This window comes from Marmota monax, unplaced genomic scaffold (genome assembly GCF_021218885.2).
Source record: "Marmota monax isolate L192 unplaced genomic scaffold, Marmota_monax_Labrador192_F-V1.1 WCK01_AAM20220418_F8-fsc00104, whole genome shotgun sequence".
NCBI lineage: Eukaryota > Metazoa > Chordata > Mammalia > Rodentia > Sciuridae > Marmota > Marmota monax.
The window spans coordinates 4,280,879-4,296,708 of NW_026693836.1; the positions used below are offsets into that span (position 1 = coordinate 4,280,879).

Genomic DNA, 15,830 nt, shown 5'->3' on the forward strand with positions numbered 1-15,830 from the left:
AAAATATCTAGTTGTTTCTGTTCTAAAGCATGTAAGAAGCAAATAATCATTGACAGAATCATTTGATTTATGTTGCATTTTTATTGTTTTGTAGACTTTTAAGAACCCTGATTGTATTTCTAAACTTCCTTCCTAATATTGTTTTGGAAAAATATTGCATTTTTAAGTGTTTCAGATTTACATAAAGTTTAAGCACAGAACAGAGACTGGCATACAACACCCCTTCCATATCCCTACAGCTTCCTTATTTGTTTGTTTATTGGTACTGGGGAGCTAACCCAGGGATGCTGTATTACTGAGCTACATCCCAGCCCACTTTTATCTTTTCTTTGGAGACAAGGTCTCACTAAATTACTGAGGCTGGCCTCGAACTTGCAATGCTTCTGTCAACCTCTGGAATCCATGGGATTATAGGTGTGTGCCACCCCGCCTGGCAACTCCCCTTAATATTAACATCTTTCATTCGTGTGGTACACTTGTTGCAAATAAATAACCAAAATCAATGAATTCTTGATAATTAAAAGCCTTTGTTCATTCATATATCAGATTTCCCTTGGTTCAGACTGGAGAGTCCTTACCTTAACATATTTCCCTATTCTTGAGCCTAGCGTCTGTTTTCTGTTGCAGCATCCTGACTAAAGCACCACATTACATCTAGTTCTCACCTCTCCTTAGTTCTCTTTTGGCTTTGGGTTTCTCAGGCTCTGCCTGGTCTTGAGGAAACTTGAGGATTTTGAGGGAATCTGGTCTGGCATACTATAGGATATCCCTTAATTGGACTCTGATGTCTTTCCCATGATCAGCTGGGGTAGTTGTGTTTCTGCTCTGTTCATCACTTTACCATCCCATCACATCAAGGGTACATTCTCATTTTCAGGCAATGCAAAAAGCTTCAGTCTCATGTATTTCCTTGCCCAGACCTAGAAACTTCTTGTTCATCAGTGTTGTCGCTTCTTCATTTTATTTTTCTTTAAAAATATCAGATTGCAGTTTTATTAACCATCTCAATTTCATATATGTTTTCCCCTTCTTCATTTTACCAGTATTTTTATACGTCATTGACTTTTGCTTGGTTTGTTTTTCATTTGTTTTCGCTCAGTTTAACAAAGATGAATAGATTTTTTAAAGAAATGTGGATATTAAATTTTAAGTAAATATGTACTTTTATAGTTTCAATGTTATTTAATTGTGATCAACTGCTCAATATTGTCTGAAATTTTTATAGATGTTTTTTGTAATTCTGCATAGTTAAGTTTTGCAAACATTTTATGTATTTTTTTAATTTTTTTAAAGAGAGAGAGAGAAGAGAAGAGAAGAGCAGAGAGAGTAGATTTTTTAATATTTATTTTTCAGTTTTCGGTGGACACAACATCTTTATTTTTATGTGGTGCTGAGGATGGAACCCAGTGCCCTGCACATGCCAGGCGAGCGCCTTACTGCTTGAGCCACATCCCCAGCCCAAACATTTTATGTACATTAAAAAGTATTTTTCATTCATTGGTTTTGTGTTTGTTGCAGATGATGTGATGAAACTTGTTTAGTTGTTCATACTTGATGACATTGTTTCTTTCCTTTTCTACTCTGTCAGCTTCTGAGGGAGTGGTGTCAAAATAAAGCACTATTCTAAGCCTGGTAGAAGATTGGTCAGATTTACCTTGTGGCCCTCAGACTTGGTTCTCTAGGTTTCCCTGCTGGCTGATTAGCTGCCAAAGTTCACCACTGCAGTATGCTCCTTCAGAGTTTTTCTTTCCAATAGCCATGAAAATCTCTCTTTGATCCCATGGATCTATCTGACATTATTATTGCTATGCCAGGTTTGTTTTGTTTCTGCCCCTTCCTTCCTTCCTTCCTTCCTTCCTTCCTTCCTTCCTTTCTTTCTTTTTTTACTAGTGATTTGACCCAGGAAAGTCTTACCACTGAGCTTTATTCCCAAGCTTTTTCTTTTTTATTTGGAGACAGGGTATTCCTACATAGACAAAGCTGGCCTCAAACTTGCAATCCTGCTTCAGCTTCCCACTTAAGGGGATGGGGTACGAGGTGGCGAGTGCTACTACAGTTTGATATGTCAGGTTCCTTTGCTTAATTCTAGCCTGTTTGTCTTTTCCCATCCTTGATGTTCAATCTCTTCATTGGATTTGATTTGATTGAATTAAGAAAGGAGGAGGGTGGATGGGAACAGATTAGGTGGGGTGGTGATCCTAGAACCCAGCTCTGTGATTACATCAGGTGGGTGTTGATTGGATTGAAGCTGAGCTCAGGTATAAAACCAGGTCCTCAGGGTCTGGGCTTCCTGTGGACAGTAGGTGTGCAGAGGAAGCCTTCTCTGTGTGCTGGAGTGTCTCCACCTAACTCTAGAATTTGCTGGGGAAGGTAGGTCCCTCTGTTTCTCTGGTGGGCCTTCTTGGATGTTTGTACTTTTGAGGAAATTTTACCACCATGTTGTTGGTAAGATTCAACAATACTTTTAAAACCAAGGACCTCTGATAAATTTATGGCAGTGTCTCCTATTTTATCACTGTGATTTATTTCGTAGTCTTTTCAAAGAAATCATTTTTTTTCTTTTTTGTTGTCATCTATATTAGGTGTTAGGTTTTTTATTGTTTATGGTTCATTTTATGCCCTGATTTAAAAAAGAATTTTTAAATATTAATTCTTTGAATTTCCTTTTTAACTGTATCTAATTTTATTAAAGATATTTAATTTTTTTTGGTAACAGGAATTGAATCCAGTGTCATTTACCCTCTAAGCTACCTCCCCAACCCCACTTTTTTTTTTTTTTTTTCATTTAGAGACAGGTCTTGCTAAGTTGCTTAGGGCCACGCCAAGTTGGTGAGACTGGCTTTAAACTTGCAATCATCCTGCCTCAGCTTCCTAAACTGCTGGGATTGTAGACGTGTGCCATCATGCCTGGCTGTTAAAGATATTTTTTTAATAAACAAATTGGTACTAAAGGCAGGACATGGAGAACCATCATTAATAGTATACAACAACGGTAAAACTCCTTCTTGGAAGGGATACTAAAATCAGAAATTCATAAGACCCAATGATTTATTTATGAGATGCCCTGAATAGGGAGAGTTTAGAGTGAGGGTTGGTATTTCAGCTTTAGCATGATGTTTAACAGCTTTTCACAAGCCAACCCTGACTTGCAGGAAATGGAAAGAAAATGGCCCAGTTAGAGAAGAGGCCCAGTCTAGAGAAGGAACTGCTGTCCTTTTGAGAGCACTATGTCAAAAAGGTCACTGGAAAGTCCAGATTGGTTGACATGGGTAGAAAGGATTGTGGGGGTCAGGTCCCAGTAAGTCTCTAGATTTAGGGAGTTAAGTCTATGAAGATGGCAGAGAGGGAGAGAACATAAAGATGAATTTGAGTTTTCCCCCACTCACCACAAGGTGTTTGTGCCAAGTGGCTGTGTGTGCCAAGGTCAGGGAATCCCTCCTTCTGGGAGCCAAGAGGAAGTCTCAAAGCTAGCAGGGAAAGGTGTTTTCCCCACAGCAATCCAGCTTTGGAGCCATTGTACTAATGACCTGCTCCTTTCCCACAAAGCGGCAATGAAGTGCCTCATGTGAAAACAACTTAGCGTTTTTAAAAAGTAAAACAGAGTTCTGCATTTTTATGAACTTGATGAAAGTAATATTTCAGACTGTGCAGTGGCCAGGAGCACCCAGTTATCAACAGTGCACAGACCCTTGGCATCTCCAGCACCTTCAACTCCCTGTGTTTTTTGGCATCTCCATTTTTACAGGGTTATTCACACCCAGGTGAGTTCAACTTTCCCCTTTAGTAATTTCCCTTTTTTGCAGGGACTGTTTAGGTTTGGGCTCTAGCTTCAGAGGAGCAGGGATCCTTATCCCCACCACTTTTTTGTACTGAGGATTGACCCAGTGGTGCCCTTTTTATTTTTGATTTTTAGACAGGTTATTCCTAAGTTACTTAGGGCCTCACTAAGTTTCTGAGGCTTGACTTGCGAACCTCCTGTCTTATCTCCCGGAGTTACAGGTGGGATCATAGGTGCAAACTACCCTGCCCAGCAACTCCCCTTAATATTAACATCTTGTATTCGTGTGGTATTTTTGTTACAAATAAAGAACCAAAATCAGTGAGTTCTTGATAATTAAAAACCTTTGTTCATTCATATAGTAGATTTCCCTGGGGTTTGTGCTGGGGATGTAGCTCAGTATAGAATCCTTGCCTAACATATCTCCCTATTCTTGAGCCTAGAGTCTGTTTTCTATTGCAGCATCCAGATGAAAGCACCACATGACATCTAGTTTTCACCTTCCTTAGCTCTCTCTTGGCCATGACAGTTTCTCAGGCTCTCCCTGGTCTTGAGGAAACATTTGCACAGAAACTTGAGGTTTTGGGGGAGAGCTAGTCTGACACACTGTAGGATACCCCTAGATTGAACTCTGATGTCTTTCCTATGATCCAATGGGGGTAGCTGTGTTTCTGCCCTTTTTATCACATCTTATCATTTCCAGGGTACACATTATCAACATGACTCAGGACTCCACATTGACCTGGCCAAAATAGTGGTTGTCAGGTTTCTCTACTGTGGAGTTACTATCATGAACTCCCCACCCTTTCCCCTGCTAGCCATATGCACCTCTGGAAGGAAGTCACTGTTCAAGGACAAGAGTAAGGACAGGGACAATGCTCTCTTCTTCAGGGCAGAGCCTCTGTGGAATTTATTTGAATTCTTTTGCAGGAGAAATTTGTCTCTCTCCAATTTTTTCAAGTTATTCTATCATTTATGTATATCTATATGAAGATAGAGATATTTATTTTGTACCTTGGCTGTAATTGTATAGTATTTTAGCTTGAAGTGGTGGTACACACCTGTAATCCCAGCAACTCAAGAGGCTGAGGGAGTCAATGGGATTATAGATGTGTGCCACCATGCCCAGCAACTCCCCTTAATATTAACATCTTGCATTTGTGTGGGACATTTGTTACAATTAAAGGACAAAATTGGTGAGTTCTTGATAATTAAAAACCTTTGTTCATTCATATAGTAGATTTGATTTCCCTCAGTTTGGGCTCGGGAAGGAGGATAGCAGTTCAAAGTCAGCCACTTCATAAGACCCTGAGCAACTTAGGGAGACCCTGTCTCAAAATAAAAAGTAATAAGGGCTCCAGATGTGGCTCATTGATTATGTGCGTCTGGGTTCAATTCCCATTACTAACCCCCCAAAAAAAATTGCTTTAAATTGGTCAACTCATTTGAACTCTGGTCATTGAGAGCCATTTCCAATGGTTTCTGTTTCTCTTTGGATTCTCCCTTCAATGCTTTTGTTTGTATTTAGCATATTTTTATTTTCCATCAATACAGGATGCTCCTCTTTCATTGGATATATTTTCTGCTCAGTTCTAGATAGTTAATTTATTTTCTTAAGTTGTCTGATTTCAGTTTTATTAACCATCTCAACTTTTGTATCGGTTTGTTTTCCCTTTTGTTTATTTATCATTCTATCATTATTTTTAACTTTCATTTTCCTTTGTGTAATTTTATATTGTTTGGTTTGTTTAATTGAGTATACATAAAGATGAGTGAATATTTAAAAATACAGATATTAATTTTCAAATAAATATGGTTGGGTTCATTACTTTTATTGTTGATTTCAGTTTTATTTCATTGTTTTTGAGGATGCCTAATATATTATTGCATGAAATTTTAATTGATATTTATTTTGTAGGCCTGTAATTGGTATGTACTTATAGTTGTTTTATGTTTATTGAAAAGGATTTTCCAATTGTCATGTATTTGTGGTTGGCTATGTTTGAAGTTGTTAGGTTTGTTTTTTAAACATTTTTATAGCACAATTCATTTTATTGTCTACTCTGCATAGGATTCAGAGGAATGTGTTAGAAAAAACAAAAAATCCAAACCAAAACAAAAAATTCCCAGCATCACTGATGATTTTTTCCTTTAATTTATCACTTTCAGTCTGTTTTCTGTGACTCAGCACTGTGTTAGGTGCATAAATTTCATCACTGTATATATTCCTAGTTCTTTTTTTTTTATTTTTTAAAGTTCTTCTTTGATCCTTTTTTTTTTTTTTTTTGGTGGTGGGAGCTACCAGAGGATGAGCCCAGGGGCACTCAGCCAGTGAGCCACATCCCCAGATTTGTTTTGTATTTTATTTAGATACAAGGTCTCACTGAGTTGCTTAGTGCCTCACTGTTGCTGAGGCTGACTTTGAACTCAAGGTCCTCCTGTTTCAAACTTCCCTCAGCCCCTAGGATTATAGGCATGTGCCACCTCACCCAGCTCTTTCTTTGATCTTATAAATACATTTGCTATTGATATTGCTACCCCAGGTTTCTTTTGCTTAATATTTGTCTGAATTATATTTTTCCATCATCTCATGTTTCAAACTCCTAGCTTTAAGATTGATTAATGATATTTTTTAAAGGGGTGGGTATATATTAAGTGGGATGTCAAACCAGAGCCTAACTCTGTGATTATATTAGTTGGGAGCTAATAAGATTAAAACATTGCTCAGGTAGGACTCCAGGATCCTTGGTACTTGTGTTTTGTTTAATGTGTAGCTACAAAGAGGAAATGTTCCTCTGGGTCCTGGAGTATGTCTGTAGGAAATTCAGATTTTGTTGGTGGAAGGTAAGTTGCTTTATTTCTCTTCTTTCTGAGATAGAGATACCATCATTTGGAAGTAGCAGAAAGTAAACACTCTTGTGTTTCACATTTCCTTAAGTAATAAAATATTAAAATGATGAATTTTACTTTAGAAAGTACTTCCTGGTTTTAAAAAATCATCTTCTTTATTCATACAGTGAGAAAATATTAAGTGCATGTCATTTCTGTTCTTTTTATTTTGGGTACCAGGGATTGAACCCAGAGTCACTTAACCACTGAGACACATCCCCAGTCCTTTTAAAATTTTTATTTTGAGACAGGGTCTTTCTAAGTTGCTAGGGCCTTGCTAAGTTGCTGAACTGGGTTTGAACTTGCAATCCTCCTGTCTCAGCCTTTGGAATATCTGGGATTGCATGCACCTACAGTCTATATTTTTTCATTGGAAACTTGAGTTTTTCTTGTTAAAAAACTTGAAATCAGGACAGGGGTGAGGTTCAGTGGTAGAGCATGTGTTTGGAACATTTATGAACCTGGCTTCATTATCCAGCATCAAATTAAAAAAAAAAGAGAAGTGAAGAGTTTTTGTTATTCCATTTTGTAATTGATTAGTAACTGGTGTGCAGAATGCTATAGATTTCTATATGCTGACCTTGAATCTAAAAACTTTGCTGAGCGCAGTGTTTCTAATAACTTTTTTTCTTAATCCTAAGCAGTGATTGGATTTTAATTAGAATGCTATTAAAAATAATGATTATTGGGCCTGTATAAGTAAGTACATGTTTTGTGACTGTTTACCTGCTTTCTGTTTTACAAAAAAAATACTCTTTTTTTAAAAAAAAAAATAGAGCTTTATATTTATACATAGTTATTGGGTTCATCCAGATAATCTCCAAGATGCATGGAAATCTATGTCAGTACATGACCTCCCTCTTCTCCCTGACTTTACCCTCCCATCCCCCCTCCCCTCTCCCATTCTTCTTCTAATCGTCTAGACTTCCTTTTGCTCCTCTATTAATTTCTATTTGATTGGTTCTTTATGTTATCCTTCCCTCCCCCATTTCTTTTATTTTACTCTAGCCTTCACAAATGAGAGAAAACATTTAACCTTTAAGTTTCTGAGTCTGGCCTATTTCACTTAGCATGATATTCTCCATTTCCATTCATTTGCTGGAAATGCCATAATTCCATTCTTTTTTCATGGCTGACTAGAACTCCATTGCATGTATACACCACAATTTCTTAATTCATTAATCTATTGACAGTCATTTTGGTTGATTCCATTTTTAGCTATTGTGAATTGTACTGCTATAAACATTGATGTGGCTATGTCACTATATTATGCTGATTTTAGATCTTTTGGGAAAATACAAAGGAGTGGGAGTCATATGGTGGTTCATCCCTAATTATTTGATGAATCTCCTTTCTGATTTACAGAGTGGTTGTCCTAGTATGCAGTCCCACCAACCATGTATAAGCGTTCTTTTCCCCCCACAACCTTGCCAGCATTTATTATTGTTCACATTCTTGATCATTGTCATTTTGCCTGGAGTGAGATGAAATATTAGTGTAGGTTTGATTTGCATTTCCCTAAGTGCTAGAGATGTTGAACATTTTTTCCCCATACATTTGTTGGTCATTGTGTTTCTTCTTTTGAGAAGTTTCTGTTTAGTTTATTTTTTTTTTTGCCCGTTTATTGATTGAGTTATTTTTTGGTGTTAAGTTTTTTGAGTTCTTTGTATATTCTACATATTAATACCCCATCAAAGGAAAAGATAGCCAAGATTTTCTCCCATTCTGTAGGTTCTCTCTTCATGCTCTTAATCATTTCCTCTGTTAGGCAGAAAACCTTTAGTTTGATGTCATCCCACTTAGATTCTTGGTTTTATTTCTCGTGCTTTGGAATCTTGTTAAGGAAGTCAGTGCCAGCAAATACAAAATGAAGTGTTGACCCTATGTTTTCTTCTTGTAAAGTTTCTGGACTAATTCCTAAGTCTGATCCATTTTGATTTGAGTTTTGTACCGGATGAAAGAGAGGGTTCTAGTTTAATTTTTCTACATTTCTAGTTTTCCCAGCATCATTTGTTAAAAAGGCCGTCTTTCAAAATACATTTTTAGCACCTTTGTCAAATATCAGACAGCTCGAAGTGTATGGATTTGTCTCTGTGTCTTTTATTCTGTGTCATTGGTCTTCCTGTCTATTTTCACACCAATACCATGCTGTTTTTATCACTACATTTCTGTCGTAAAATTCCAAATCAGGCATTGTGGTGCCTCCTTCTTTACTTTTCTTGCTTAGTATTGCTTTGGCTGTTCTGGGTCTCTTATTCTTCCAAATGAATTTAAGAATTGTTGTTTTCTAATTCTGTGAAGAATGTCATTAGTATTTTGATGGGGATTGCACTGAATGTGTATATTGCTTTTGGTAGTATGGACATTTGGACAATTTTGATTCTGCCTATCCATGGGTTGTCTTTCCATTTTCTAAGGTCTTCTTTAGTTTCTTTCTTCAGTGTTCTATGATTTTCATTGTAGTGCTGTTTTATGTCCTTAAGTTTTCTTTTTGGGGGGGTGAGGGAGGCTATTGTGAATGAAATGGTTTTCTTGATTTCTTCCTCAGATGAATAACTGTTGTAGTATAGGAAAGCTATTGATTTGTGGGTGCTGAGTTTGTATCCTGCTACTTTGCTAAATTTATTTATAAGCTCTAGGAGTCTTCTAGTTGAGTTATTTTGGATCTTGTAGATATATGATCATATGGTCAGTTAACAGAGATTGTTTGATTTCTTCTTTTCCTGCTTGTCTCCCTTTGATTTCCTTTTCTTGCCTGATTGCTCTGATTAATGTTTCCAGGGCTGTATTGAGTAAGAATGGTGAGAGTGGACAGGCTTGTATCTTTCCTGATTTTAGAGGAAATTCTTTCAGTTTTTCTTCCATTTAGTATGATGTTGGCTTTGGGTTTGTCATAAATGGTCTTTGGGCTGGGGTTGTGGCAGTAGTAGAGCACTTGCCTAGCATATATGAGGCACTGGATTTTATTCTCAGCACTGAGTATAAATAAATAAAAAATAAATAAAGGTCCATTTTTAACTAAAACATATTTTTTAAAATGGGCTTTTTGATGTTGAGTGTAAGTTCCTTCAATCCCAAGCTTCTCCAAAGTTTTTAACATGAATAGGTGTTGAATTTCATCAAAGGCCTTTTCTGGGTCTATTGAGATGATCATGTGATTTTTGTCCTGAATTATGTTTAAGAGGTGAATTACATTTATTGATTTGCATATGTTGAACCAAACTTGCATCCTTGGGAAGAAACCCACTTGATCGTGGAGTATTATTTTTTGATGTGTTGTTGAATGCAGCTTGCTAATATTTTAGTAAGGATTTTTGCCTCTATGTTCATCAAGGCTATTGGTTGTAGTTTTCTTTCCTTGATGCATATTTCTCTGGTTTTGGTATCAAGGTTATACTGGCTTCATCAAATGTATTTTTGAGTGTTCTCTCCCTTTCATATTCATATAATAATTTGAGAAAGCCTGATAAAGAGTCTGCTAGGACTCAGATGAGAATCTATCATATCCTAGGCTTTTCTTTCTTTCTTTTTTAATTAAAAAAGTTGATGAAACTTCATTTTATTCCGTTATTTATATGCAGTGCTGAGAATCAAACTCAGTGCCTCACACATGCTAGGCAAGTGCTCTACCACTGAGCCACAACCCCAGCCCCTTTTCTTTATTTTTTCTTTTCTTTTCTTTTTTTGTAGTCTTCTATGTGCTGTTTCAATTTTATTGCTTAATATTGGTCTGGTTTGGTTTTCTTCATTTTCCTGATTCAATGTGGGCAGCATATGAAATTTGTCAGTGTGTTCCAGATTTCCCAGTTCCTTGGAGTAAAAATTTTCAATATAGGCTCTGGTAATCAGAACATGGATTTCAGAAGAGTTTGTGGTAATATCTCCTTTTCCATCTCTGATCTTGTTGATTTGCACCTTCTCACCCTTTCTTTTGCTTAATTTGGCTAAGGGTTTTTTCATCTTACTCATCTTTTCACAGAACCAACTCTTTGTTGTGTTGATCCTCTGCAGTTTTCTTATACTCAATTTAATTGATTTTGACTCTGATCTTAGTTATCCTGTCTTCTACTGGCTTAAGGTTAATTTGTTCTTCTTTTTCTAAGACCTTGAGCTGGAATATAAGGTTATTTATTTGGAAGATCTCTTATTTTTTTTTTCTTTTTGTGGCACTAGGAATCAAACCCAGGACCTCATGCATGCCAGGCAGGCACTCTACCAATGAGCTATATCCCTAGCCCTCTCTAATTTTTTAATGTAGGCACTCAATGCTACAAATTTTCCTCTTAGAACTGCTTTCATACTGTCTTAGAGATTTTGATATTTTATATCTGTTCTCGTGCATTTTTTAAAAAATATTTTTTGTTGTAGATGGACTTTTATTTTATTTATTTATTTTCATGTGTTGCTGAGAATTTCTTGATTTCTATCCTCATTTTTAATTCTATCCCTTCTTCATTTAAAAGAGTTTTGTGCAATCTCCATCTGATTATGCAGTTTTTATTATTTTTCTTGCTCTTGATTTCTAGCTTTATTCCATCATGATCTAATAGGCTACGTGGGGTTATATTGATTTTATTGTATTTGTTAAAATTTACTTTGTGGCCTAGAATATGAACTATTTTGGAAAAAGTGCCATGTACAGCTGAGAAGAAGGTAAATTTAGCTGTTTTGTGGTGGAATATTCTATAGATGTCCATTAGGTTAATTAAATTTATAATATTATTTAGGTTGGAGATATCTTAATTGACTTTATGTTTTTGATGTCCTGTTTATTGGTGATAAAGATATACTGAAAGCACTCACTATTATGATGTTGGGGTGGGTCTATGTGGGATTTAATATCATGGGGTATCTTTTTTTCCATGTAATTGGGTGGGTTGACATCTGGGACATGAATATTTACTATTGTTTTATATTTTTATTGGGTTGTTCCCTTGTCTAAGATATAGTGACCATCTTTGGCTCTTCTGATTACTTTCTGTTTGAAATCTGCTACAAAGTATTCTTCATGAAGGGAATTTCTACCTCTTTTTAAAAATTAAGAGTTAAAACATACATAATGCATATTCAAATAATTATTAGAGATTAAGTTATTTTAATTTTATTTCTCATGAAATAATATCCTTTTTTCAACTATTTGTGTAAACAGTTATACTACTGGATTTTTTTCTTAATATGTACTATTTCTTTTTATTTTTTACTTTTAAATTTGTTCTAATTAGTTATACATGACAGTAGTATGCATTTTGACATATTGTATACAAATGGAACACAACTTTTTCCTCTGGCTGAACATGATGTAGAGTCACACGGGTAGTGTAATCATACATGTATATAGAATAATAATGTCCATTCACCACTTTTCCCACCCCACACCCCCTCCTCTCTCTGCACTCCCCTCTGCCCAATTTAAACTTCCTTTATTCTTCACTACCCCCACTCCTAATTATGGACCAACATCTGCTTATCACAAGAACATTTGGCCTTTGTGTTGTTTGTTTGGCTTATTTCATTTAGCATGTTACTCTCCAGTCCATCCATGTACCTGCAAATGCCATAATTTTATCCTCTTAATGCTGAGTAATATTGTAGTGTGTGTATATGTACCAAGTTTCTTTATCCATTCATCTATTGAAGGTCATCTAGGTTGCTTCCACAGCTTAGCTATTGTGAATTGAGCTGCTATAAACATTGATGTGGCTGCATCACTATAGTATGCTGATTTTAAGTCCTGTGGGTATAGACCAAGGAGTGAGATAGCTGGGTCAAATGGTGGTTCCATTCCACGTTTTCTGAGGAATCTCCATACTGCTTTCCATTACACTGCTGGATTTTTAAATCATTCTGAAAACCATGAAGTACGATTAATCTTCTATTTATTTATTTTTCCTTGATAGTATATTTTCATTTAAATCTTACATAACTCAAGTTTTGTACAAAGCTATATAGTGAAAAATTGGGGTTTCCCTCTAAAGCCTTAAGTATCCAAAGTTTAAAAGGTTAATTTTAAAATAATCAAACAAATAAAACAACAAAACCTTTGTGGTGTATTATTCTTTTAATACCCAGCTGCATTACAGATTTCATTTATTTCTTTTTTAATATTTTTGTAAATTTGCCATTAGATAAACTTGAGCCTATGAGATTTCCAGTGGGCCTTGTTCTGGTTTTAGCATCAAGGTTATGCTCATGGCCTCATAAACCCAAATCATTCTAAAAAAGATTATAGAAAAGAAAGTAAGAGAATCTACTTACAAAATGCTATGAGTTTAGCATTTGAGGATTCGCTTTTTTCCCAATCATTTCATTGTTACATTATACTTTAACATGATTGTTGGATTTATTTTGGAGGGGGTACTAGAGATTGAACCCAGGGATGCTTTATCAATGAGCTACATTCCCAAGCCCTTTTCATTTTTTATTTTGAAATATGGTCTCACTAAGTTGCTCAGGCATCTTTCTAAGTTGCTGAGGCTGGCCTCGAAATTGTGATCCTTCTACCTAAGCCTCCCGAGTTGCTGGGATTACAGGAGTGGGCCACAATGCTATGCTCTAATGGTTGCATTTGTTACATATTTGTACCTGCTCATAATATAAGTATAATTTGATCATTATCATTCTTTACAGATCCAACAAAGGAAACTCGCTGAGCTGCAGGCTGAGCCAGTTCTTGCATTGTGGTACCTACTCCACTGGAAAATACTCAATTTTATTTGGGTAAAATATCTGCTGATCAGAATAGAGTACCTTTGGTGAGTCAGCAAAACTGGAAAAGATATGTCATTGAATTGGAGGCTCAAGACTGGGTTAGTGCCTCAGAGATAAACAAACATACTTAAAAGAAGAAAGGAAGGAAAGAGTAAAGAAAGAAGGACAGAAAATAAGAAGGAAGAAGACAAGAAGAAGAAATAATCCCCAAACATTCTCAGGAATCTATAATTCATCTAAGGTTTTAGAATTTGTTGCCGAAAATATTGCACCATGAAGTCTGCTCACTCTAGTACCCAGACAAGTAGTTCCACCATTATGACATTCCACCCAACCATGGAAGAATTCTCAGATTTCAACAATTATATTGCCTACATGGAATCCCAAGGGGCACACAGAGCTGGCCTGGCCAAGGTAATTCCACCCAAGGAATGGAGAGCCAGGCAGTCCTATGATGATGTCAGTGACATCTTAATAGCCACTCCCCTGCAGCAGGTGGTCTCTGGGAAGGCAGGTATGTTCACTCAATACCACAAAAAGAAGAAAGCCATGACGGTGAGAGAGTATCACCTCCTGGCAGACAGTAAAAAGTATAGAACTCCCCTTCACCTGAATTTTGAAGATCTGGAGAGAAAGTACTGGAATAGCCGCCTCTATGACTCACCAATTTATGGTGCTGACATCAGTGGCTCCTTATTTGATGAGAACACTAAGGAGTGGAACCTGGGACACCTGGGAACCATTCTGGACCTGTTGGAGCAGGAATGTGGAGTTGTCATTGAGGGTGTCAACACGCCCTACCTGTACTTTGGCATGTGGAAGGCCACTTTTGCATGGCACACGGAGGACATGGACCTTTACAGCATCAACTACTTGCACTTTGGGGAGCCCAAAACGTGGTACGCGGTGCCCCCTGAACACGGGCAGCGCCTGGAGCGCCTGGCCAGGGACCTTTTCCCGGGCAGTTCACAGGGCTGTGAGGCTTTCCTGAGGCACAAGGTGGCCCTCATCTCGCCCATAGTCCTCCATGAGAATGGCATTCCCTTCAATCGCGTGACTCAAGAGGCTGGTGAGTTCATGGTGACATTTCCCTATGGCTACCATGCTGGCTTCAACCATGGCTTCAACTGTGCGGAGACCATCAATTTCGCCACTCCGCGATGGATTGATTATGGCAAAGTGGCGTCTCAGTGCAGCTGTGGGAAGTTCAGGGTCAGCTTCTCCATGGACCCCTTTGTGCGCATCCTGCAACCCGAGCGCTATGAGCTGTGGAAATGCGGGCAAGACAGGGCGGTAGTGGACCACACTGAGCCTACAGCGCCTTGTAGACAGGCGATGACCACCTGGAGGGACGTCCTTTCACGTAGGAAAGCTTCCCCCAGCCTGAGACATTTCCCAGTCTGGCAAGACCCAGTAGCTCTGGACCACACTAAGCCCACCGCATCAGCAAAACAGAAACAGGTTCCTGGGAGACGGGTGCCTAGGCTGAGACACCTCCGAGGCCAGGGAAAAAGATGCCTCAAATGTCCTGTAGCCACAGGCCGTAGAAGCTGTGGCTGCACCCCAATATGTCCTGCGTCTTGTAGCATGTCATCCCCAAATGGTTATATGCAGCCCAGGGCTACAGTTAAGGGCTGCTTACCAAGGTCTGGAAGGATCCGGGCGCGAACCAAACCTGTTAATCGTCTTTGTTCTTGGGAATTGGAGGCTCTTGAGCCTACTGTCTTGACACAGACCAAAAGACTCCAAATGGTGGCCACAGGGAACACAGTTTCAGGTTCTGAGCATCAGCCCTTGCTTGAGGATAGAGCTTTGATGAGCGATTCTGTATCTGTGAGAGCTGGGCCCTATTTTCCTGCCAAGACTTCTGGATGTTGCTGTGCCCCTGATCTTCAACCCTTGGGTCCCCCACTGGATCCTGACGAACCAATGCACCCTGGCCCATGCTTGCAATCTCTGGATAACTTCACGCTGAATCTCCCTGAAATTGTCCCACTGACTCCTCCTGATTTCATTCCACCTTTAAGAGTTGCCAAGGATGCTACTGGGGACTGCATGACACCTGCTGAGGTTGTAGGCTTGGACCACTCTTATTCCTCTAAGATTCTGGATCCAGCGGAGGTCTCCAGGATCTTCTTGCCACTAGAGGGATTTGATCCTTTGACTTTGGAGAAGCCTTGGCCACCAATGGATGGTCTTAATCTTGGCTACTGAGTATATTGTAAATGTGACTGTGTCTTTGACCCCTAATCCTAGTGTTTTGGTTCAAATATAAATTTTCCCCCTGAACTCATTCAGAAGAATTAGTCCTGTATGAGTGCTATTGTTTACCTATGATGTGTCCAATAAAGTTCAAGTGTTAAAAAATGCAATAATTTTCATAAGAGAAATGATTAGATCACAATAGGTATGGCCTAATCATTGAATTAATACAATGATATGGATTAACTGGGTC

The 15,830-nt window shown here is 37.9% G+C and overlaps 1 protein-coding gene across 1 annotated transcript; it reads left to right on the forward strand.

Annotated features, from left to right (window-relative positions):
- The first annotated feature begins 13,636 nt into the window (after positions 1 to 13,636).
- On the forward strand, positions 13,637 to 15,589 carry LOC124105248 (lysine-specific demethylase 4D-like). Its single transcript, XM_046462387.2, has one exon. It carries the CDS (start codon positions 13,649 to 13,651, stop codon positions 15,587 to 15,589), a length of 1,941 nt encoding a protein of 646 aa, XP_046318343.1. The 5' UTR covers positions 13,637 to 13,648.
- The last annotated feature ends 241 nt before the right edge of the window (positions 15,590 to 15,830 follow it).

What these genes read in the sequence shown, in the direction of transcription:
- LOC124105248 (XM_046462387.2), top strand. Translation starts at nt 13,649, where the DNA reads ATGAAGTCTGCTCACTCTAGTACCCAGACAAGTAGTTCCACCATTATG.